The sequence below is a fragment of the Cervus canadensis genome, chromosome 16 (assembly GCF_019320065.1).
Source record: "Cervus canadensis isolate Bull #8, Minnesota chromosome 16, ASM1932006v1, whole genome shotgun sequence".
Lineage (NCBI taxonomy): Eukaryota > Metazoa > Chordata > Mammalia > Artiodactyla > Cervidae > Cervus > Cervus canadensis.
The window spans coordinates 63,480,398-63,507,177 of NC_057401.1; the positions used below are offsets into that span (position 1 = coordinate 63,480,398).

At 45.0% G+C, this 26,780-nt stretch overlaps 1 protein-coding gene across 1 annotated transcript in view; it reads right to left on the bottom strand.

Moving 5' to 3' along the window:
* SEMA5A (semaphorin 5A) overlaps positions 1 to 26,780 on the bottom strand; it is a 565,061-nt gene that overhangs the window by 8,615 nt on the left and 529,666 nt on the right. The window contains exons 17-22 of the mRNA XM_043489083.1: positions 19,910 to 20,135; positions 16,536 to 16,754; positions 12,187 to 12,357; positions 10,010 to 10,165; positions 8,185 to 8,232; positions 772 to 983 (exon numbers count right to left, since the gene is read on the bottom strand). Coding sequence (XP_043345018.1) covers positions 772 to 983; positions 8,185 to 8,232; positions 10,010 to 10,165; positions 12,187 to 12,357; positions 16,536 to 16,754; positions 19,910 to 20,135 — 1,032 coding nt within the window. The remainder of the gene's footprint in view (positions 1 to 771; positions 984 to 8,184; positions 8,233 to 10,009; positions 10,166 to 12,186; positions 12,358 to 16,535; positions 16,755 to 19,909; positions 20,136 to 26,780) is intronic.

A 26,780-nucleotide genomic window follows, 5' to 3' on the forward strand; every position in this document is an offset into this window, starting at 1 on the left:
ACGGATGGACCTAGACATGATCATCCTGAGTGAGGTAAGCCCGGCAAAGACAAACATCATATGGTATCAGTTATATGTGGAATCTAAAAAATAATACAAATGAACTTATTTACAAAACAGAAACACAGAAAATAAACTTACAGTAACCACAGGGGAAAGGTGGGCATGAGATAAATTAGGAGTATGGGATTAATAGATATACACCATTATATACAAACTAAACAACAATGATTTACTATGCAGGGAAATATATTCAACATCTTGTGAAAGCAAAGTGAAAAGTGGAAGCAAAGTCTCTTAGTCATGTCTGACTCTTTGCGACCCCATGGACTGTAGCCTATGAGGTTCTTCCATCCATGGAATTTTCCAGGCAAGAGTACTGGAGTGGGTTGCTGTTTCCTTCTCCAGGGGATCTTCCCGACCCAGGGATTGAACCCAGGTCTCCAGCATTGCAAGCAGACGATTTTACCTTCTGAACCACCAGGGAAGCAGCCCAGGGGAAACATATCCAATATCTTATAATAACCTATAGTGGGAAAGAGTCAGAAACCATATATACATATAACGGAATCACTTTGCCGTACACCTGGAATTAACACAACATTGTTAATCAACTGTTTTTCAGTATATAGAGTAAACACTGACAGGAAAAATAAGAGACGTCATTCACCTTGCCCCCCACCCCGTGACCTGCATCACCACCCCTGGGCTTTGCCGGCAGCCCCCAGGACAACACCTGCCTCCCTGGCACGCCTGGCTGCCGGTCCCTACCTTGATGGCCTCCACCGAGTCGTACTTGTCCAGTTTGTTGATGTGGTTGGTTATGCTGGTGTTGAGCGGGGCGGGCGCGACGGGGTGGATAACGGTGGCGTCGTGGGATTGCTGCTGGTACCGCTGGCAGTAGGTGTGGACGAGCAGCGTGAGAAGGCAGCCCAGGATGGCGCTGCTGAGCCCCGCGGCAATCATGTGGAGCAGGCTGAACTCTGGGGAGACAAGATCCACAGTCAGGCCGCCGGGAAAGGGACACGCTCCTCCCCAGCGCAGTGGGCTCAGAGGAAAAGAGAAGGACGCTGGGGAAAGCACCAGATTCCTTCCAAAACTCAGGAAATCATCAGACCCTCCTTAAAGTGTCCCAGGGACGTCCCCGGTGGTTCAGCAGTTGAGACTCTGCCTTCTAAGGGAGGCGGTGTGGGTTTGATCCCTGGTCAGGGAGCTAAGATCCTACATGCCTTGTTGCCAAAAAAAACAGAAACAAGATATAAGACAGAAACACTATCATAACAAATTCAATAAAGACTTTTTTTATGTGGACCATGAAAAAAATCTTTAAAAGTATAAAATGTCACTGCCACCAAAACGCTTCTCTGCACTGAGCACACGGTAGTTTATGTCAGTGCTTTTATGCATTATAACCAGCCTTTTGGACGCCCCCACATACACTAGCAGAGACATTTTTTTTTTCTTTAAAGGCTTGAACGAGACAGTCCTGTCTCAAGTACAGCATGATCTGTGCTCTCTGGGGTTCTAGGGAACATGTTTTCCATGTTCCTGAAGGGACTGAGGGCCCCTGCATGCAGCTTGTCTGTGTCCCGGGAACAGAGCGAGGATGCTTCTCACTGCTTCCCATTCCCGCTCACCTGCAAGCCTGACTACTTCCCCTATCCTTTATCACTTCATATTATTTAAAAATGTGCTCTGATTGCATCATTGTTATGTTTCCATTACATTTTTGGAATATGAATATGCCCGTATTGTATAACCTAAGAAAGTGCAAAATGCTATACAAGAATAAATCTTTTTATTATTATTATTATTATTTACAAGAGGAAACGACTGTCACCATCTTCTGTACTGTGTTTTGCAGACACGAGGCACACTCACATGCCGTGTGTGCATGTTGTAAATGTCACCCAGGGTACCATTTTTTTTCACTCACATTGTATCTCGGAGACCTTATAAGTAAAATGCTTCACTCTGAAGAAACAAATGATTGGTGTCAAAGAAATATGATCTTTTAATGGTCATGAAATGACCCTCTTTTATACAGTGCTTTTTTCTACTTAATAGCATCTCTAAGTTATTTTGAGTTTTAAATACAAAATATTGATTAAAGAACTGATAGGGCCTTATGTCTCTAATATAGGATTGGTTTGAGTGGTATCAAAGTGGCATAGCAAGACCTGCTTAATGTCTGAGAAAGAATGACCAAAGAAAAAATAAGATATTCATTGTGTGTTGGCAAAACATCTGACAATCAAAATTTTAAGCCTTTCAGGAAATAAAGACAACATCTGAGCTGTGCCCGGGAAGCTGAAATTATTGAAATTCAGGTGAAGCAAAGTATAACCTCAATGCTCTTCGGCTATCTTGGCAATGTATAGCTAACCAGCTGCCTGAGAGTTACTGGCCTTATGTCTCCATTGCACAGGGCACATCTGAGGATCTGGCTTTTCTCCCAGGTGCCCCCTCCATGCACCACCAGATGCCAAGCGTCACCCTTGCTCTCTATCACTCAGATGGGACCTGTTGTCCATTCTGCACTCAAATGGGACCCCTGAAGATGCCTGCTGGGTACCACTGTGCACGCCGGATGACAAGACTGGGCCACATGGGGAGGTCCCCAGGGAGAGAAGATCTGTGAGTCTGTTTCCTGCATCTAGCAGGTCCTGGCATATATGTTCCTTAGTCACCTGGGCTCCTTCCCAAGGACTCTGAGAGCTGCCTTTGCCTCACCTGGAATCCAGAGCACAGGCGGAGCATCCTTCACCCATCTCTAAACCGTCTCAGCTTCTCCCTCTAAGCTGCGCCCCTTTGCCGCTCCTGGACACCAGGTCTGGGGCTCTGCAGCCCTGGGAGTCAGATTTGCACCCTGAGGTGGATGAAGATGGTGTAGAGGGGCAGCCTCCTCCTCTGTCCTCTGTGAGCCATAACCAGTGTACTCCCACTCACACTGAAATGCTAAACTGATGATTCCGAACACAGGCCTCTGGTGTCTTCAGCATCTGGGACTGGATAATCCAGGAGGATGTTACTAGCATATTCCACAGTACCACCCATTCCCTGACATCTACCTCAACTTTTCACTTCTTGATTATTTGGTCACTGGTTTAACAACGAGAAAGGAATCAATAAGCCTGTGGCTTTTCCTGATTTTGTCTAAAGCCTCTAGGGCTGAATCTGGGACAGTTGGATAAAGCATGCAAGGGCCATTCTACTAGCAACCACTAGAAGCTTCTATTCTAACCCTTAAGCCACCCTCAAGGTAAGCAAGCGTGGATTTCACACTTGTTGTCATTTCTCAATGCTTTAGCCATTTGGACCCTCCAGGGTCAAGGCCACGTGGGGATAAAAGTACTTCTGCCGCCTATATTTTCCTCTAATAGTTTTATAGTGTCCAGTCTTACATTTAGGTCTTCAATCCATTTTGAGTTTGTTTTTGTGCAGGTGTTAGGGAGTGTTCTAATTTCATCCTTTTATGCGTGGCTGCCCAGTTTTCCCAGCACCACTCACTGAAGAGACTGTCTTTTCTCCATTGTGTATCCCTGTCTCCTCTGTCACAGATTAGGTTACCGTAGGAGCCTGTGTTTCTCTCTGGGTTTTCTATCTTAATCCACGGATCCATAGTTTTGTTTTTGTGCCAGTACCATACTGTACCGATTACTGGAGCTTTGTAATATAGCCTGAAGTCAGGGCGCCTGATTCCTCCAGCTCTCTTTTTCTTTCTCAAACTTGCTTTGGCTATTTGGGGTCTTTTGTGTTTCTGTACAAATAGTAAAAGAATCTGGTAATAATTCTGTGAAAAATGCCATTAGTAATTTGATAGGGATTTCACTGGATCCGTAGTTTCCTTTAGGTAACAACAGTCATGTTCACAATATTGATTCTTCCAATTCAAGAACACGGGACATCTGTCCATCTGCTCGTGTCGTCTTTGTGTCTTTCACCAGTGTCGTACAGTTTTCTGAGTACAGATCTTTTGCCTCCTTATGTACATTTATTCCTAGGTATTTTATTCTTTATACCCAGCAAAACTGACTTTCAAGTGTAAGGAGAATAAGCTGTTGTCTCATTGTCTCAACTCAAGAGAACATTGTTCACAAGAGCCCTTCCTGTGTTGGAATAATCAGAGAACAAGACTAAAACAACAGGCAAGACCTGGACAATGGGCTGGAGGTGAACCTTAAATATGTAGCTACTTGCAAACAAAGACCAATGAGGGTGAAAGGGGAGCATGCGAGGTTCTGATGGTGCAGACAGAGCACAGAGGCAGATACTGTGCTTTTCACACATGGAAGGTTGGTGGGGACTCTCTGTCTGTCTGGCAAGTCCATTGGCACCATTTTTTCCAGCAGCATTTGCTCACTACATGTCTCTGTGGCACATTTTAGCAATTCTTGCAATAGTTCTAACTTTATTACTGTTATAATCTGTTACAGTAATCTGCGATCAGTGATCTTTGATGTCACTATTGCAAAAAAATTATGACTTGCCGAAGGCTCAGATGATGGTTAGCTTTTTTTTTTTTTTTTGGGCAATAAAGTACTTTTAAATTTATAAAAGTACTTCTGCTGTAGTAGTAACATATTATATTATAACACAGGGAAGATGTATGACTCTCTCCATATGCAGATACTTTGTCATTAGTCAAGTGAATCATTCCTGCAGGTGCCTGGGGAAGGCTGGGCCAGCTGACATCTCTGGGATGATTGTATAGTCTCTGTGTCTCATGCAACTAAAAATAGCTCTCAAAGTCAGAACCTTTCTAGAGGCATACATTTTTTTCTGCGTAAGTGAAAAATCGTTCCTATTAAATCTCTCGAATCTGCTTAGTGTGGCACTTTGCTTTGAATATGCTTCTTGCTGTTGTTTTTATTCAGTAAATCTAGAATAGAGGCCAACTACCCAGTGGGTCCAACTAGCCAATTTTCTGTGTAAAGTTTGACCGATTTTTCAATGAGCTGAAAAAAGTTATCTGTGAAGTGCCCTCAATATCCTCAAACCTCCTTACTAGGTAATCCTTTTTACTTGTCACCGGACAATAAGCCCAATCTGACTTCTTATCCCCAGGGCTTCTCTGGGGGCTCAGACCGTAAAGAACTGGCCTGCAATGCAGTAGACTCAGATTCAATCCCTGGGTCAGGAAGATCCCTTGGAGAAGGGAATGGTAACCTCCCCCAGTATTCTTTCCTGGGAAATCCCATGGACGGAGGAGCCTGGAGGACTATAGTCCACAGAGTCACAAAGAGTCAGACACGACTAGTGACTGAGCACCCCGCACACATGAGCACCTACCTACCTGCTCTGCTGTGGCAGCAGCCTCAGACGAAAACGATAAGTTCTGAAGACTGTGATTAAAGTTTCTATGACTGAATCAATAGCACCCCGAGACATGATTTGGTGCAGCATATGGCAGAACTGGCTCAAACACACAAAAACGCTGAATCTTATGGAAGGAAGAGAAAGGATGGAAGTGGCCCTTCTGTTCCTCATAGCTCAGATGGTAAAGAATCTGCCTGCAATGCAGGAGACCCGGGTTCAATTCCTGGGTCGGGAAGATCTCCTAGAGAAGGAAATGGCAACCCAGTCCAGTATTCTTGCCTGGAGAATCCCATGGACAGAGGAGCCTGGCGGGCCACAGTCCATGGGGTCGCAAGAGTCGGACACGACTTAGTGACTAAAGAGAGAGAGAGAGAGAAAAGGGCCTTCTGTATCATGTCCTCCTGGATGTTCAAGGTCTTGGCAGGACTCCCGTATCTTACCCTGCGAAGGCCGGCTGAGGAAAGTGGTTTGTGAATTTGTGTTACACCTGGAGGGTCAGTCACGCTGCAGAAGTGTCAGCTGGCTGCCCCCAGGTTCTGCCTTGAAATCCCTCTGGACGGGGACACTCTCTATAAACTCTGCGGCTCTGTGGACCCTGGATGTTATCTAAGACTGCTGCCTGGATAGGGCTTCTGTGGCTGCAGACACCCTCCACTGGGACACTCAGCACCCGGACTCTTTTCTCGTTGTGATTGCTGTTTAGTTGCTAAGTCGTGTCCGACTCTGTGACCCCATAGACTGTAGCCCACCAAGCTCCTCTGCCCATGAGATTTCTCAGGCAAGAATATTGGAGTGGGTTGCCAATTCCTTCTCTAGGGGATCTTCCTGACCCAGGGACTGAACTTACACCTCCCGCATTGGCAGGCAGATTCTCTACCACCGAGCCATCTCGGAAAGGTGCTCCGGGCTTAACACTCACACTGGGATCCCACTGCTTGGATCCAGACCCAGCTCCACTTTGACTTCCCATGAACCTCTTCTCTCAGACTTTCTCTCTGTTTATAAAATGCAGATAAAAGCTGTGGCTGCTATCCCTTCTCTACAGTTCCCAAAACCACAGTCTCTGAACACTGATTTTTCACCACTCATCTGGCCGCAAAGCCCGACCTGACCTGACCGTTTGTTGCAGAACCGACCAGGAATGCCAGGAGGAGCATTCGTTAGCTGCGTCTCTTCACCCACATTCCACGGCAAGGTCTTTAAAGAGAGAGGGTACTATGAAGTGTGGTCCCCAGATCCTCAGCGGTGTGATACTGTATATGTTCAGTATCACCTGTCTATACCCTGAAAAACGCTGACTTCCGAATCCTTCTCTACCACCAAGGGTTTTACAAAAAGAACTGTGGGCTGTGGCACCCACAGGAACAAACTTTGTGGGGATGAAATAGGGTACCTCCTGTCATCTGATACAGTGTTGAGCACATAGTGACTGATCCAAAAACACAAAACCGCCAGTTGTTTTTCTGTGAACAAACCCACACTCATCTTGCAGGTAGATCCCAGGTGTGTGCCTGCTCAGTAGCTTCAGCCATGTTTGACTCTTTGCAACTCTATGGACCACAGCCCTCCAGGCTCCTCTGTCCACGGGATTCTCCAGGCAACAGTACTGGAGTGGGTTGCCATGCCCTCCTCCAGGGGATCTTCCTGACCCAGAGATCGAATCCCTATCTCCTGTGTCTTCTGCATTACAAGAGGATGTTTGACCGCTGATCCACAGGGGAAGCCCAGATCCCAAGGCAGTGGTCACTAGCCTGTGAAGTCAGTGAATTGCCCCATGTCAGACACCAGACATCACCCGTCTCAGGCCCAGAGCTCTCCTGGGATTTGTCATTTCTTTCCAGACAAGTCGGAGCTATTAGAGTCCCCACTGTACGCACTCCTCACAAAACGGGAACGGCGTGGGTGCTCAGTAAACATGAGTGAACAAATGCATTAACAGATGGCCGAGTAAGCAGAGTGCAACTCTTTAGAGACAGTGAACTCTTTACCAGTGCAGTTAATAACTAAGTACATCCCCAAACACACCTCTGAAAATCCAGCTTCTTTCTGAATGTGAGAGACCAGAGACCTTTGACCTGAGCTGTCTGGGACTCCCAGCTGGAACAGATTATGCTAGGAATGGTCAACACCTACACACAGGAAGACACTGGTCTTGTGTCTGGATACTGGCCCCACACAATAGCTGGACAGTGGCTGGGCTCTGATCGATGGTCAGCCAGCCCCTCCTGTCCTGGATAGAACTAGACAAGAAAGTCCAAAAGCATCATGGATTTGACCCAGGGAATGCGACGTCTGTCATTCAGGGTTGCCGGAAGTCTGAAAAATATCTCTAGAGATATAAGTCTAACCTTTTGGCCATAATAAAACTGTATCATTTTATTGCTTCAGCCCTTTGGAGATCTGAGGATGGTTGCCATGGATTTACACTATAAATATAAACAAAATGGTTGAATTCTGTTTTACTCATTTGGAATCTAACTGTAGCTAATACCAAGATCACTGGATCATAAAGCTTACATCCACCAGAAACACCTGAGGGGCTGATTGAACCACAGAGCCGGACCCCTCTCAGTGAGGTTCTGATTCTGTAGATTGAGGGGGGCCTGTGAACCTCCATTTCTATCAAGTTCCCACATGATACTGATGCTGCTGATCTAAGGACCCAGTGTAAGAATCACTGATGCAGACATCAAATACAGACTCCTTTGCATTTTTACTGCCCAAATAAAATGTGCTTAGATTGAGGAGGTTCTCTAATCTGTTTTTCCTGGCCAATAGCAGAAACATCACATGAAACATATGAGGTTAGAAATGACTGGAAAATATCAGAAATGCACTAGGAATTAATTAAAAAGCAGAACTCACCCCCACACCTTTTCTCTTCTATGCTGCTGGATCTGGCCACAGACACTTCTGGAAAAAAAAATCAATCACAATGTATGAAGTGAAATAAGATCACATTAATGATTCATTTACAAAGTGTCTAATGATTTTCAGTTTGATGTGAGTCAATGTTTCCAAAAGCCTAATCAATTGCTTTTTTAAAAACCACATTTATTTGCTTGTTTTAGCCAAACTGTGATGCATCTTGTCAAGGTCATCTTGATTGGAAAGAGGTGAGATTCATTACAGCAATGAGAAAATACTATGGTCTCCCAGACAGAATCCAGGGTACTTGTTTCAAAAAAACAAGGGTGGAGTTTGTGCAGATTTTCTGTTACAATGTATTCTGCTCGCTGTGGAACATGGCAATGTTTGCCTGCAGCATTTCTGCCTCAGATTTTTTGTCTCATCAAAACCAGTGTTGTCATATTCCCTGGGGAGGGAGACCATTCCACTAGAGCTCAAAGGAAACTGACTCAACAAATAATTTTCCTACTCAGAGCTCATCCAGGCTGTTTTCCATGCTTATGTGAAACCCACAGGTAGGATGCCAATAAAAGGAGATCCACCTAAATGTTTAACTCCCAAGGATACACACCGTTTCAAGAATCCAGAAATGCTCCTGATTTTTCATTCAACAGCAAGAATTAAAAATATGTCTATGGTTGAAAACGAAACAATAATAAACATTCCTGCAGGTCTAGATAACAGAAAATTGAGGTGTCTTAGGAGGCCTAAGCTAACTTTCTCTAAAATATGACTATCTTTTCCTTTAGTGGAGGAGAACAAGGTATTCTCTATTGCAACCTTATAAGAGGTTAATCTCTGCTTTTGGTCCATGTCAGAGTCCTAAGCCACATGATAGGAATATATGAAATATTTTGTAAGTATCTAGCTCATGCCTTTCGGTTGGATGTTTAGATGGCATCACGGACTCAATGGACATGAACTTGGGTGGACTCTGGGAGATGGTGGAGGATAGGGGGCCCGGTGTACTACGGTCCAAGGGGTCACAAAGAATCAGACACAATTTAGCGACTGAACAATAGCAGGTGCCTGTCTGAGCAGGTGATGGGTGATATGCTATCACTATTAACCAAACATTGACTTCACAAGGAAAGGACTGCAGCTGAAGGGCCAGCCAACCTCTTCTCTAAGACGAGAACAAGGATGGGTTTCCATTTTCCCAAATATACTAAGGTTACATGAAAAGAATGGTCCTCTTTTCTTTGTGCAAACAAATATGCACAGCAGTGCCAACACATTTAATCTAATATTTAAAGAAAACAGTCTATTTTTTGAACAAACTATCTGACTGTGAATATAGTCAATAAATTGTAGAAGATATTGTGCTTAAAAAAATCTTAAAACTCATAGCCTAAATTCAAGTCTCCACCCACATACTTACAAATCCATGCATGTATGCATGCCTGCTAAGCTGCTTCGGTTTTGTCTCTTTTCGACCCTAAGGACTGTAGTCCATCATGCGCCTCTGTCCACGAGATTCTCCAGGCAAGAATAGTGGAGTGGGTTGCCATGCCCTCCTCCAGGGGATCTTCTTGACCCAGGGATGGAACCTGCATCTCTTATATCTCTTGCATTGCCAGGTGGGTTCTTTACCACTAGCACCACCTGGGAACTCCCACAAATTCATAACCACCTTGAAACCATAAGAACTGATTGAATGACCTCTTGTTTTACCAAACAGAACCTCAAAGAGCAGTTAAAACTCCCACCCATGAATCACTTCCTCTTGAAACATTAGAAGTGATTTTGTTCACACTAACAAGCATCTCTGCCCCCTTACCTGGAATGAAGTTGGAATCAAAAACGCAGGGCCGGCTCTCCGTGGTGTTTCCCGAACACTGGCTGCCCACGGGGAACAGAAGGACGCACTGGCGGACACGGACCTGGACTCCAGCGACGTCACACTCAGACCAGTCTGACCACTCCGACCAGCTCTCTGCAGGGGCCCGAGGAGACGAGATGCGGCAACAAGACCATTAAAATCTACCAACCTGGAAGACTGGCAACTTACCGACACTGAGTTTGCATGTGATATTTACAGTTTATAAATAAGATAGACTCATATCTCATGACCAAGTCCAGTAAATAAAACACACAGGAGCATGAATCACAAAACTCATATACCTTTGATTAGAAATAATGTGCCTAAAATACACCTTCTAAAACGCACATTATTTTAACGCTCTAAAGTAATGGTGTTAGATACCTTTCTACAGGATCATTCATGCTCACATACTTCCCTGGAAAATTTCTACAGGTCTCGGCACCCAGGCAAGAGAAAGGACAATGAGAAAGCCTTGGCTGCTGAAGGGGGGTTCAAGCTACTACACATATTAATACTTTCTCTCCTGTTAGGAAAACAGCCCTACAGAGTCAGTACACCACAGACAGGCTATACTTGACGTAGAATTCATCCCATGTTTACTGTGCCTGAAGCACCAAAGATCCATGAACAAGTCTGGGTCAAGGTCAAAAGATGAGCCAGCTAAGGTCACTTTAGCCCAGAGGAGGAGACTCACTAGGATTTGTTAAATTCACCCGGGTACACAGATGTGTGAAAAGATAAGATTAATACACATTTTAAGTGAGGAGTTTAAAAAAATGAACTCTCGATAATATTTCTGAAATAATATAAAAATAGTGTTAGTACACACTTTGTTTTTTTCTTCCTCTTTTCTACACACTTTGCTTTTCTCTTCCTTTTTGGATGTAAGCATCCTCTTTGCAGTTCAGGGAAAATTTGGAAACCAAACTTGTGTTTTGATCGATTGTAAAGGGTACAGTATTTCCTGAGAAATGTGTAAGGTAACAGTTTTTGGAGTGACTGAGAATACGTTTTCTAAACACTTCTCAATATACAAGAAACCTGCAAGGAAAATCTTCAGGAGCTAGTTAAAAAATACACACATACACACACACACACGTGTTAGTGTGTTTCAAAGTTTAAATCAGATTCAGAAGAGAGTGTCTCATTTTCACTCCAAGTGGTCCCTATATGTCAGAAAACTAAACTATTCTTGGATGGGGAAGGCTGCTACAGGGTATCCACTGGGCCCTGGGGCCACCCAGCTGTGGAGCCTGGAACCCTGTCCTGGGGGATTTCCGTGAAGCCAGTCCATAAAGGCTCTCTGATTCCCACCCTGATTCTCAGCAACAAAACGTCAGTTCCCATTCCCTGCCTGCCTGCTCATCACTTAGTCATGTACGACTCTTTGTGACCTTAGGAGCTGTAGCCTGCCAGGCTCCTCTGTCCATGGGATTCTCCAGGCAAGAATATTCGAGTGGGTTGCCATTTCCTCTTATAGGGGATCTTCCCGACCCAGGGATTGAACCCACATCGCCTGCACTGGCAGGTGGATTCTTTACCACTGAGCCAGAGGGGAAGCCCCTCAGTCCCCATTTCCAGCTTAAATATTACAAGAATGCTCGGTCATCACCAGTTTCTGTTGCTAGTTCTGCAACCGTGGCATGGTGGGAATGACTCCATTATATTAACAGAACAACGTGTTATGAAGTCACTTCACCAGCAACACAGGTGCTGTGTTCCCCTCTTTTAGTCTTACTGAGATATGCTTTTGTCAATTTCACCATTCCTCCATCAAAGTCAAAAGTGAAAGTGAAAGTCGCTCAGTCGTGTCCGACTCTTTGCGACCCCATGGACTACAGTCCATGGAATTCTCCAGGCCAGTATACTGGAGTGGGTAGCCTTTCCCTTCTCCAGGGGATCTTCCCAACCCAGGGATCGAACCCAGTGTCTCCCGCATTGCAGGCCGATTCTTTACCAGCTGAGCCACCAGGGAAGCCCAAGAATACCGGAGTGGGGAGCCTATCCCTTCTCCAGCGGATCTTCCCAACCCAGGAATCGAACCAGGATCTCCTGTGTTGCAAGCCTATTCTTACCAAGGGGAAGGCCGAAACCGCCCTGTCCTCGGCGCTGGGCCAGGAAGGGCTGCTTACCCGGGCAGGGCTGCGTGTTGCAGAGCGCCTCCTCCGTGTGCAGTCCCAGGCAGATGTCACCTCCGTAGGCGGGGGCTGGGTTTGTGCAGGAGCGGGTCCTCATGTAGTGTCCGCCTCCACACGTCGCCGAGCACGTGGACCAGGAGGACCAGCAAGACCACATGCCGTCCACTGGGAAGGGGCACAAAATCACAGCACCTCTGAAACCCACATCTGACCGAGCCGGTGGGGCTACCCAGGGTCTGCACCGCAGGCGCGCGCCAGGCACACCACGGACCATCACAGGAGGGCAGGTGGGGTCTTCCACATTCCTCCCCATGTTTCCTCAGCTCCTCTCAGTTCTTCCAGGAAATAGTTCTAAGCATGTAACTTGCAAGCACAAGGGTGACCGAGGAACACAGGTATGTCTGTAGAGCAAAATCCAGCCCCCAGGGCTGACCGTGAACCTGGTTCTATAGCTCTTCAGATGAAGCTCCAGCTACTGCCCCTTGCTGCCAACCACACAGGACGGAACCAGAGTCTCAGGCTCCCTCTATGTTCCTTGCACTTTACTGAACAAAGTGTGGACTTCAGGACAGAGACGCAATGAGTTCTTAGCACGCCACAGGTGCCTAATAGATGTTATATATAGAACACTGTTGTTATTTAGTCGTTAAGTCATGTCTGACCCCATAGACTGTAGCCCGCCAGGCTCCTCTGTCCATGGGATTTCCCAGGCAAGAATACTGGAGTGGGTTGTCATTTCTTTCTCCGGGGGATCTTCTCAACCCAGGGGTCAAAGCCACATCTGCACTGGCAGATGGATTACCACTGAGCCACCAGGGAAGCCCATAATGAGAAAACTCACTTTAAAATAAAACACAGTGCCCCTTTGTGGACCCAAGAGGACGAAGGAGGAGTAAATTCAAACAGAGGGAAGAGTCCTGGATGAGGCAAAAATAGCCCATCACCGGCTGAGCAGCTCAGCATGCAAAGCTCCGAGCTCTTCCAATCCCTCCGTGTTGCGTTAGGACTTTCCTCGGAGGTGGGAGAGAGAATTAGCATTTGCCCACTCAGCCCCTGGACTTGTACCCTCCCAAGTGGAAAGTGAAGAGGGCCACTCTGAATGTTTTCACAGCCCTCTAGGGAATCTTGGCTTTCAAAAGAGCTATTGCAATACAATAAGGTTATGTATACATGGTGCTGGCTCGACCAGCAGATCCACAAAAATAAAAGCAGCCACTAGGTCACGCTGATGGGATGTGTCTGAGATGGACCCCAGCCTAGCTCCCGAGGGCCAGGGCAGCACCCAAGAATCTGCAGGAGTTTGCACATTCTGCCCGCGGCAGCGAGGGCTCCTGTCTGGAGCCTGGGGAGGCGGCGTGGGCGAGGGGTCCTGACTTTCTCATGTTGCCTCCCGGCCCCTCTTTACAGCACAGATGCTAATCTAATCATGTGGCCCCACGGGTTCCCTCTTGGCCCCCCGGGGGAGGAGGAGCCCTTCCACTCTCCACACTGGGGCTGTGGGAAAGACATGACCTTTCCCAGCCCCTCAGCATGGCTCAGCCAAGAAAGCTGGGTAGTTTGGAGGGAAGAGTCTCCCAAGGCTGGAGAACTTTAGGCAGAGATGGTCTAGAAAGCGCAGAGTACCGGGAGGAGCGGGAACATGACTGGGAGTCCCTGCTACAAAGCTGAGGACTGTATATTAAGTTTAATGTACATGTTTATTCACCCACCCAACTATCCACCCACCATCCTCTCATCATCCATCCATCACTCGCCCACAATTCGCTCATCATCCATCCATCTGTCCATCTAACACAGGCTCTCTAAGTACTGCTGCAAGCCAGTTCCTTGCTTAAGGAATTCAGAAAATCGTTTTCTTTTAACCAACTGGAAAAGATGCTACAGATGCAGGCTTCTGGGCCTTTAAAAACCCTGTGCACCGTACTTAGCATGACCCCCTTATTCCCCACCCCTGCTTGTCTACATGGCCAGCTCGCATCTGGCCCTGAGGACTCAGCCCAGGGGCAGCCTGCTCGGTACAGCTGCCCTGATCCCAGCTCAGTGGGTCCCCAGCTGATATCGCCACTGCATCTTGTCATCAAACCCAACAGCTGGTGACCCTACGAGGCTGCCCTTGTTCACAGGACGCCTCCTCACGAAATTCTTAAGTTCCTTTCCAACCTGGAGCAGGTCTCTGAGTCTTTCTCTGCGCTATACTGTGCTGGAACTCCATGGGCTGTAGCCTGCCATGTTCTTCCGTCCATCGGATTTTCCAGGCAAGAATACTGGAGTGGGTTGCCATGCCCTCCTCCAGGGGATCTTCCCAACCCAGGGATGGAAGTGACGTCTCCTGCATTGCAGATGGATTCTTTCCTGTCTGAGCCACCTGGGAAGCCCAAGAAGACTGGAGTGGGTAGCCTATCCCTCCTCCAGGGGATCTTCCCAATCCAGGGATCGAACCCAGGTCTCCTGCATTGCAGGTGGATTCTTTACCAGCTGAGCTACCAGGGAATATTTTATATTCAGTAAATAATGCACAGTGGGTCATCAAAAATGTTTGCTGAAGAACTGAATGAATTAAAAAAAAAAGGCAGATCAACTAACAAACTACTTATTTTCTCATCCTTCACCAACCATCACTGGAGCTATTTGGAGCATGTGCCGGGCTCACTGGGAGCTGAGGGCGTGGTCAGGAGTGAGAGGGTCCTGGCCTCCTTGGGTGGGCACTGTGACGAAATCGAAGGCAGGATCCAACACCAGAGCCCAGCGTGCAGGATGGCTATGCAGTATGGGGTTAAATGAAAGCTGCTCTGACGTGGGAAGGTCAGAGGAAGCGATCAAGGTGACAGAGCTGCACTCAGAGCCGGGGCAGGAGGAAGGCAGAGGTGGTCAGAGCATCAAAGACCACAGAGGAGCCTTTGGAGCTGCGTCAGTACTCAACACCCTGCAGGGGGGCCCTGAGGCTCACTGATGGACCCTGCGCTTGTGCGGGAATTCGTGGAATACAAAGCCAGGGCTCAGGAGGGAGACTCCGACAGCGCAGTCCGGTGGGCCTGCAGGAAGGCGCTGCGCCGTTAGAGGACTGAACTCAGGAGGAAGGGGACGCCTGGCAGCTGAGGGCACCCGGGACGGGCTTGGCAGGCCCCTCGGGGGCCAGCCCTCTTAACTGTCACTCTAGTGAAGGCTCTGGGGTATGAAGGGAGGCCAATCCTGGGGGGCTGGACCCATCACAGGCTGGGAGGGGCCAGCCTCCCGCGTCAAGGACAGGACACATCTTTCCAGATGACAAAGCCCAGCCCTCTTCTCCTGAGGAGCGGTGCCTGGACCAAACATCCCTCAGAGGGGCTCTGAGTATGATCCGGTTTCTTTTACGGCAGCAGAAACAGATGAACATAATCTGGTCTAGATTATATTTGTGTTTACAGCAAGGCAGTTGGGAGATTATCTCTATATCTATATATCTAAACCTATACCTATGCTGTGCTAAGCCACCTCAGTCCTGTCCGACTCTTTGCATCTCCATGGACTACAGCAGGCCTCACTGCTCTGCCCATGGGATTCTCAGGCAAGAATACTAGAGTGGGTTGCCATGCCCTCCTCCAGGGAAACCTGTATTTATATCTACACCTATGTCTCTATCTACATCTGTATCTGTGTCTACATCTCTGTTTATACCTGCATCTCTGTCTGTACATCTGTGTCATGTCCTCCTCCAGAGGATCTTCCAGACCAAGGGATTAATCAGTATCTCTCATGTCTCCTGCATTGGCAGGAAGGTTCTTTACCACTAGCACCACCTGGGAAGTCCCATCTATGTCTACACCCAATATCTATACATACGTCTGTATCTTACATCCTACTCTCTCATCTATGTCTATGTCTACATCTATACCTATGTCTACCTCTAAATCTATGTCTGCTCCATATGTATGTCTATATCTGCGTCTACACCTGTGTCCACACCTACACCTATATCTATGTGTGTGTGCATGCTCTGTCACTTCGATTGTGTCCTACTCTTTGCAACCCTACGGACTGTAGCCAGCCAGACTCCTCTGTCTACAGGATTCCCCAGGCAAGAATACTGGAGTGGGTTGCCATGCCCTCCTCCAGGGGATCTTGCTGGCCCCGGGATTAATCAGCAGTCTCCTGCATTGGCAGGCGGGTTCTTTTACCACTAGAGCAACCTGGGAAGTCTACATATATCTGTGTATATACATGTATCTACACCTCCATGCACACCTGCGTCTGTATCTACCTATCTATCAGAAGTTATACCTCAAACATAAAGCCAGGGAAGCTGGGTGAGAAGGTCTTCCAAGCCCTTGATGTCTCAGTTTTTCCAGACTTCAGGACCTGCTCACCTGGGCAGGGCAAGATGTTGCATTCCTGGTATTCCAGGGATGGGCCCAGGCAAGGCATGCCCCCGAACTTGGGCTCCGGGTTGTTGCAGACCCGCTTCCGGTTCCGGATGCCCCGGCTGCAGTCTCGGCTGCACTGTGACCAGGACGTCCAGGCCGACCACGCCCCATTGACAGTGTGGGCAGAGTATCTCCCCGCCCGCAGGAAATCGCCGGACAGGCCTGCCAAGAAAATGCCCACGTGTGATTTTGTCAGCAGCTCTTAGAGTAACCAGAGTCCAAACTAACTCTCATTCTGCAGCCCCTGTCTGCAACTACATTCTCAAATATCCGTGGAACAATGTTTACACAGCAGAAGCGAAAAACGAAATAAAAATAAAATTGCAGTTTGCCTGATAATCTCCTATAATCCAAGTCTTCTATCTCCACAGTTGCTATTAAATAATGGGGCAACTAAGACCTCAATTTGTGAATGTGGCAAAGTCCTTGTACAAGGAACAGAGTTTTTTTTTGTTTGGTTTTGTTTTTTCCCTTTGGTAATAGATCACTTACTGTTCTGAGAAACTTCTTTTAAAGAAAATACACCCTTCTCACTTGCATTGGGAATTCTGCAACAAATTTCCCTTGTGCAGTTTGTGATTATTTTGATGAACATGTCTACTGCCTTAAAATATTAAGAAGTAAACTCAGTCATTTTCTCAAATGGAAGCAGGGTGACATGGGTTTTAACAAAAAACTCTCAAAGTATGCCATGAGGTTCTGGGTGTGAGGAGGCAGGTGTATGGATGATTCTAGGCTCCTTGGTTGCTTACTTAAAACTTGTGGCTCAGAAACCTATGCAGGGTGCTCTTCAGAGAAAATAGATGAGAAACCTGTTTCTCTGATGAGACAGTCCTTTGTGGTTAATCAATATAGAACACACAATTTAGCCTTGTTTTCTGTGATAGGAGCCAAATGAGTCCAATTCTGTATTCTCAGGATATCAATACCAAGATGGGTGGCTGGTGATTAGAACTTGAAGCCATTAAGATACAAGAAGGATGAAGTATTTTTCAAACCATGCCCACAATATACTTTCAGAGGAAATATAAGATGTCTTTTATAAACATGTATCAATTTTTCTTTAGCTTATATTACTGTCATTAAAAATGAATGTTAATGTTGCTTTCATATATGTCTGAGAAAGGAAGGATTAAAAAAGATATATGTTCAGAAAAGAGAATAAAGTTAAAGAAACAATGTCATTCATTTTCTCTTTCTTATCTTTGATGTCATAAGAAGTAAGTTCATAGCCTGCTCTGAAATATGGGAATAAGTGACTGAATTGAAGACAGGGTTGCCAGATTTAGCAAATAAAATACAGGAAACCCAGTTAAATTTTAGTTTCAGATAAATAAAAAATAATATTTTAGTATAAATATGTACATAAGTGCATGGGATATACCTATCTTAAAAAAAAGACACAAGGAACATGTGTGTGTTAGTCCCTCAGTTGTGTCCAACTCTTTTCAATCCCATGGACTGTAGCTCACCAGGCTCCTCTGTCCATGGACTTCTCCACGCAAGAATACTAGAGTGGGTTGTCATTCTTTTCTCCAGGGGATCTTCCCAACCCAGGGATCAAACCCAGGTCTTCTGCACTGTAGGCAGATTCTTTACCATCTGAGCCACCAGCGAAGCACATGAAACATATTTATACTAAAATAATTTTTGAAAAATATCGGAAATTCATATTAAACTGCGCATTTTGTATTTTATCTCAGAACCCTAACTTGAGATCAAAGACCATCCCTTGTGGTATGTAGATCTTTAAAATGGGTCTTCAGTTACCTATTTCTCGGCATTCCATCACCTGTCTTTCCTTCTCACTAAAGCAGGATTTTATAATGAGTCAGAATGAATATCATGTTGCTTTATTTCCTAGGTAGGTAGTGTTTATTCCTTTGATTTAAAGTGTATACTTATTCAAATAAAATACTTCACTCTAGTAGACTTCCTGCCCCCGTCCCCACCAAGAAACAATGAACTTGTATAGCTGCTGAACTACAGGGAACAAAATGGTTTGAGATCAGGAGACAGTTAATGTCAGTGGGAATACAACTGGAGTGGCTCTTGAGAGCAACTATTGAGCCGCTGAGCATCCAGGCTGGCAGCTCCAGGAGGAGGAATGGAGATCTGAGTCCTACGTGTAGCTGGCGACCCTCACTCAGAGCCGCTCCTTGTGAGTGAAGCCCTGCGACAAAGCAGGAGCAGACTCACGGCGCCTCCATAAGCTTATCCCACCCACGGCAAGCCCAACGGGGCGACTCATCAGCTCTGCGATCCATCAAAGCCAATCACTCTGAACCTAAAAGGATGCTGATGGTGACTGTGTATTCTCTATCACAGTCACATTGGGAGAATAACAGAGAAGCATAAACCCAAAAGTGTAAGTCATGTTCAAGCTGGTCCCGTGTAAGATATGACTACTACTGTGCTCATCATCTTGCTCCAAGTGCCATCTTATTTTCTTTCTAGGATTGCACCGGTTTTCTTAAATCAGATGAGTGTTATAGGAGAGATGAAGACAGAAGCAGAAATGAGTCTCTTTGGGATGGCCAACCTCACGCCTTTTTCTGTAGCTGAGACACCTGAGCCCCAGAGGGAGCTAGTGAGTTGCCTGGTGGGTGCAGGCGGGAGCGGCTTTAGTGGTGGAAGGTGACCATTCAGCGGCAGGACCAGGCAGAGAATGGATCATCCCATCTACCTTAGTGCTCTCCCTACATAAGTCAAATGGCATTGAAGGGATTTATACAATTATAAGGGGCAAAGCAATTTCAAAGAGTATTAAAGGATTCTCACATACTGCCTTTTTTAGCAGAAAGATTCTTTCACAGATATAAACACAGATATGCACTTCCTTTGTCTTTGTCCCATTTGGGGAGTAAAAAAAGGAAAAGCTTATTTGCAGGTTATGTTTCAGTACCAGCTGCAAAGGTATCTGTACAGTCTCCGACATCAATGATAAATATATATAATTGTATGTGAATAAAAGTGGTGATGGAAGAATGCAGAGGTTTCCTCAGTATATATTCTGATACTAAATAAATCTCCCACAAACTTTTCTGGACCCATTATAAATATGGTGCCATTTTGAGGGATGGAGTCAGGGAACCACCCCAACATGTAACTGAATATTTATTGTAAGGGTCTTCCCCACCAGTTTGCTATAAAGTCAGTTCTGATGTAGAGAGATCATTGTTATAAACATGGCTAAGCCATGATGAACAGGAAAAATACCCCCCGCCCCCAGCACCCCAGCTATTCTGTGAACTTGGAGATGAGACGGATTGCCTGTCCCTGGAAGCAGGTCAGTCCCTACGGAGTCGCTGACTCACCGTCGGTGGAGCAGCCACTGGTCCCATCACTAGAGCAGTACCGCATCTCAATTCTCTGTCTTCCCACCTCCAGCAAGTTTGGATCAGGCAGACGGGCTTTGCACGTGTACCGAAATCGCTGCTCGTAGTGACCCCCATTGTCAGAGATGTTGACGGGTGTCCAGGGAGTCCAGGGCGTGGTCTTTTTCAGCTCAGGGCACGGGTTGGTGTTACAAGGCTGGTACTCCTGGGAGAGAAAATGCATGACGTGCTTATCATACTGAAGAAGCAGAGCCTGGTGCATCCTTTCTGGGGTGAAAAAACGCATGACATGTGCTTGTCATGGGCAGAAGCAGAGCCTGGTGCCTCGTTCCTGGGGTGAAAGACAGCATTCTTTCAAACTTCAGGTCCTGACACCTACCAGCCACTGTACAAGGTTAAAAGCACAGTTTTTGGTCAAATTAGGCATTTAAGAGGAAGTTAGGGTTCAAGTTAACTGCAAAGGAGTATGCAGTTTCTGTATCAACAATGAGAATGAGACAATAAATGTGATTGTATGTTAATAAAACCAGTGCATGTAATTACATTTATTGAATGTGAGTAAAGATGGTGAAAGGGCTTCCCAGGCAGGGCTCATTATAAAGAACTTGCCTGCCAATGCATGAGACATAAGAGGTGTGCGTTCAATCCCTGGGTCGGGAAGATCCTCTGCAGAAGGAAACAGCAACCCACTCCAGTATTCTTGCCTGGAGAATGCCATGGACAGAGAAGTCTGGCGGGCTACAGTCCATGGGGTCGCACAGGGTCATACAGGGCTGAGGCGACTGAGCATGCAACAAAAAGGTGATCCCCCGAATCGTCTTCCTTTCACTTAATAATGCCTGAAAATGCTGTTTATTCTGATAGGTTTAGCTGCTTTTTTCTCTAAGATTATAGTTATTTAAAATGATGGAACCAATATTTGTTTTTAGGATGATAATGTGTTTGATTTGAGATTTACGAATAGCTTAAGCTCTGGATCACAGATTCAGAGTGTTAGGAAGGTAGCTATCCAGTTGATAACACAACGCGTGATAACTTTTAGTCTATAAGGAATTCCCGCAAGATAATGCGATGGTTTTTCTCAGTCTCAGCTCCCTTTCCTCACTGCCAGGTGCCTCCCCAACAAGCAAGGGTGGAAGGATCCAGGCAAGTGGGCCATGCAGTTGTGGGTGGTGCACTTTAGGACCATACACCTAGGTCTAACTATTTGACAAGAATTTTAAGCACTATGTCTCCAGAAACAAGACCAAACCTAAGGGGTGCAGAGTTTGACCTTGGATCCCAAGTCCTCCTTTTGACAGCAAATGATGCTTCATTAGAGGGAAAACCTACAAAATGTAATACATCCAATGATGGCCATACTTTTAAAACAATTTTATTAACGTTAAATATACATATCAAATAAGAGTTAAGTAGTTTTCTAACATTTATTATGAGAAATAGTAAGTTTTTCACAATAAATCATAGGTCATGGCATCCAGTCCCATCATGTCATAGCAAATAGATGGGGAAACAATGGAAACAGTGACAAATTTAATTTTCTTAGGCTCCAAAATCACTGCAGATGGTGACTGCAGCCATGAAATGAAAGGGCGGTTGCTCCTTGGAAGAAAAGCTATGACCAACGTAGACAGCATATTAAAAAGCAGAGACATTACTTTGCCAACAAAGGTCCATCTAGTCAAAGCTATTGTTTTTCCAGTAGTCATGTGTGGATGTGAGAGTTGGACTATAAAGAAAGCTGAGCGCTGAAGAATTGATGCTTTTGAACTGTGGTGTTGGAGAAGACTCTTGAGAGTCCCTTGGACTGCAAGGAGATCCAACCAATCCATCCTAAAGGAAATCAGTCCTGAATATTTACTGGAAGGACTGATGCTGAAGCTGAATTTCCAATACTTTGTGAAGAGCTGACTCACTGGAAAAGACCCTGATGCTGGGAAAGATTGAAGGCAGGAGGAGAAGGGGATGATAGAGGATGAGAGGGTTGGATGGCATCACTGACTCAATGGACATGAGTTTGAGCAAGCTCTGGGAGATAGTAAAGGACAGGGAGGCCTGGCATGCTGCAGTCCATGGGGTCACAAAAAGTCAGACACAACTTAGAGACTGAAGAACAACAAAAATTCTGTCCTTCCACCCCCCGCCCCTGCCCCGTCTCTTTCAGTTGAATATCTAGATATTTATCCCTTAGAGCTAACAATGAGAATTTTCCAGTAACAGGCATCATCTATGAACTGTGTACCATAGGAAAAGGATTTCAATTTTTATTCTTTACCCTCACTCTGCATTGGAGAAGAAAATGGCACCCCACTCCAGCACTCTTGCCTGGAAAATCCCGTGGATGCAGGAGGAGCCTGGTAGGCTACAGTCCACTGCGTCTCCAAGACTCAGACGTGACTGAGCGCCTTCACTTTCTTTCTTGCTCACTCTGTGTCCCCAACATTGACGCAGTGCCCCCACATCCTGTCATCTTAATGTAGTCATGCTGCACTCTTGGTTAGATCAAAATCCAGTGTTTGCACTCACTGCTAGATGACCACTATCCATAGGTGACTGCCGTGGAGAACTGATTAACTTCTGTCTTGTGTCCAGTTTCTTCCCGGCCCGAGTCAAGGGCTCTCCTGTTTTGTGAGGATGGTTTTCTAGTCTCTGTGAACTTGTCATGCATTCGTACCCCCTCCTCATCAGATATTTGGACACAGTAAGAACTGTATTGCCTGGTGTATGCTTTGAAAATAAAGTATTGGTAATACTGTATAAATGAATTCTGGTAGAAAGTAGCCACGTGCATCCACACCAGAAGCCTTCATTGGAGGCCTATTTAAATATTTATTTTGTCACAATTCTAATTATTTAATAGCTTTCTCTACTCAGGGTCCCTTTTTAAAAATTTTTTACAAGGAACCATAATCGAAGGTTCTTCATCTTTGGGACTTCATAGGCTTTTAACAGAAAATATGCAATCACTGCTTTCCTACTTTAATACTGCATCCCTTCCCCATCCCACATGGATGACCCCCATCTCCACAGCAACACACATTGGCAGAGGGGTGACTTCATTTCCTTTGTTTATAGGCTCTTTTATTATGGCATCTTTCAGATGCTGCTTTTTAAATGAAAGAAAAAAAAAAGCCCTAATGGGTGCCATAAACCTAATCGTGTGAAGTACTAGACAGAACACACGTGCGCTTTTTTCACTTGAAATGGAGACCATGTGATAGGAATGCCTTCGACCTTGTCTCCGACCATCCAGGCTCACAGTGTGGAACACTGCCAGCCCCAGACTGAAATACCACGCGCGTTCCCTTCCTCACTCTGCCAGCCTGGCTGGGCAAGCGCCCAGGGGCTCCTTGCCAAAATGGACTTAAAGCACATGCTGCTTATGCACCCCGGCTCTTAGCATTGTAACACGTTTGGTATCACCTGCAAACGAGTAAGATCCCATGTCTCAAGAAAAAAAACGTAGGAAGTCCAATAATTTTGAGTTTCCTTGCACCAGAAATCTTACCTCTTCTATGGAGATGAAGTTTTGTTTTTGAAGCAGATGAGTAGAGGACATATTTTAAAACCCGAGTTTGCCTCCGTGTATTGCTAACAGGCTCAGCAGGGAGTGGGGGGTGAAATCGTCCCAGAGGTGGGCACAGCTCAAGGGTGAAGAAGAACAGTTCAGAGCCGTTAGACCTAAACCTCTGAACACAAACTCTGTCTCCTTGTGTCCCATTAACTCATCACCGTTCAAAATCCAACAGGAGTTTCAGGACTTCTTCTTTCAACTGCTTTTTAAGATCTGATGATGATGCATTCATTTAAAATATCAAATTTGTTAAATCCTCAGAAATGGTATGACTGCCCTATTTTATATTAATAACCAAAATTATAAAGTGACTCAATTCAATGGTGAGTAGTTGTATGGCTTCACTGAGCCTGTGAGCTCCAATTTTCTGAGGAATTGATGCTATAAGTGAAAGAGAGAGACGGTGACAATCCAAGCAAGTCCAAATTTGAATGGGCCTGGAACAGCACTACATTTAACGTTAAAGAAAGAATTTGTTTTAAAAGTGATTTCAGGGAACTAATTGTTATTACCTGCCACATAGGGTTCTTAATATGCTCATGGAAAAACTAACATAATAATTGCGACTAAATCAATCTCACTGCTGCTATATATCCAGAGGAATTAAAGTCAGGATCTCATAGAGATACCTACACTTCCATGTTCACTGCAGCATTATTCACATTAGCCAAGATATGGAAATGTAGGTGTCTAACAACAAGTTAATGGATAAAGAAGATGTCACACACACGAATATTATTCAGCCACGAGAAAGAAGGAAATTCTCCCATTTGAATAACTTGATTGGACCTTGAGGGCATTATGCTAAGTGAAATAAGACAGGTAGAGAAAGACATTCTGTATGATCTCACTTATATGTGGAATCTAAAAATGACAAACACAATGTAGAGTGGAAGTTACCAGGGAACTTCCTGGTTGGGGGAAATGGGGACATACTGGTCAAAGGGTACAAACTCTCAGTTATAAGATTAACACGTTTGGGGATCTAACATTATAGTTGATGATTATAGCTAATAATACTGTATCAGGCACTTGAATGATGCTAACAGAGTGGACCTTCAGTGCTCTCACTGTAGTAAAGAAATAGTGATTACATGGCAGGATGGAGGTGCAGACTAACTAACGCCATGCTGGTCATCATTTTGCAATTTATAAATGTATCAAATCAACACACTGCACACTTTAAATATATACACATACACCTCACACAATGTTATGCGTCAGTTAAATCTCAATAAAGCTGGATAAAATAAAAATAAAGACAAAAAGAACAAAGGGGAACATCGCATGATTACTACAGCAATTTTCAGCAGTTCTTCAAGCGTGTTGCCCGTGTTCTCTCTGTCCCAGTCAACAGAAACACAACAACCAGGCATTTAAAGTTTGATCCAGAAACCTGGGAGGTCCTTCCTGTTCCCCCTTACCTCTAGGCCAAGTCCTACATATATACACACACACACACATATACAGCCTCTTGGGTTCATTCTCTCCTCCCCATCTTAATCATCTTTTTTTCTAATTTAGGCCATGTCACCTCAGGCCTGTTTCATGGAATTAAAGCATGTATTTCACTGACATTTAATTGTGTATTTATAATTCAGCCTCCATTAACAGACTGAAAATTTGTCAAGACCAAGAACTTTGTCATATTTATTTTATACTATCAATCTTAAGGCCAACAATGTTATTTTTGGTGAATGGACAAATCATACTGATCAATTCACAAGTAAGTCCGTTCTGGTGGAATTTGCATAAATATGGGAAAAAATGAGATGGTCAAGTGGGGCGCTCTATTTTGTTAATAACTTTTCCATTGAGAAAATGAAGATATCTTATATTCCACAGGTTGAAAGTAAAATAGAGAGATGGTGACAGTCTAAGAAAAAAATTTGATACCATATGTTTGGCACAAAATAAAATTACCTTTAAAGTGATTTCATCAATAGCTTAATGTATAAATATATTCTCATCATGGAACACTCATGCTTTCTATATGCATTTATCAAGTTTTCTTTCAGCAACTTAGCAAGTCACACACGAAAGTAGAAAGCCATTCTGCATAAGAGAAACAAGAAAGGAATGCAGTTGCGCTTTCAAAGGTCCAAAGCACCAAAGCACATGCAAAGAAGCATACCTGTGACCCCAGGAGCTTGTGGAAACAGAGCCAGGATTGGCAGGGCACCCTGGAAATTAGTTTAGAGGTCCCAGCAAGGAAGAGAAGAAAAGGGAGACAGTTCAGTCAAAATTAAAACGCTGCAGAAAGACGTCTGTGTCCAACCAGGATGAGGTAACAAAAATGGGATTAACTCTTTCACCAACAGTAACTTAAAATACATAAAACAACAGGTCTTAAGACATTGGACATCAAGCAAAGAAGGATACTGACTGCCAAGTTTGGGAAACACGAAGTGAGTCCCACAGCTGACCAAGCCTACAACCCTAAGAAGGTTTCCAGGTGCTGGTGGAGGAAGGGAAAACCCAGGCCAGGCACAGGCTAGTGATTAGGGAGGCAGAGCTGGAAACTGGAGGAAGCCAAAGGCGCTGGAGTTCTCCGAAGGAGAGGGCTACAAGGCAAGGAAATCCCAGTTATGCACAGCTTCTATGCACAGCGTCCCCTCAAGTATTTAGAATAGTAGCAACCCATGAGCATGTATGAAGAAACCACACATTGCTGGGGAAAGACCCATCTGAAAAGATGAGAGAGAGCAGTACTTGTCGCTGACATGAGGCTGCGAATAGGGCTTGGTCCTAAGAGCCAGACTGAAAAACTCCTTAACTCTCCTATAATCAGTTAAGGTACCAAGAAGGGTCTTATCGCCACACTGCGGAAAAATCACCCCAGAATGAACTCTGCTCTGATCTCAACTAATAAAGCTTACAAGCAAAATCCAAAAAGATCAAACTAATTTCATATAACTTGATCTTGTCCCAAAGGAGAGCTCTAGCATATTTGGGGGATTCAATATTATCCAATGAACAAGGAAAAGGTCTCAGTATCTTACATCTAATCTAAAATTACCAGATATGCAAAGAAGCTTCTGAAAAAATAAAAAAAAAAGCAAATAACAGAATCTATTATGAGAAGGAACATAAGTCAACTGAAATTGGCACAGAAATGACATCCATGGCAGAATTTGTGGTTGATCTTTAAAACTGTTATTGTAACTGTCTTGCATATGTTCTAGGAGCTAGAAGAAACTAACATATTAGGTAGAAACATGGAAGATATGCAGAAGAGATATAAAGTCAACTGTATACAACATCAATTCTAATTAG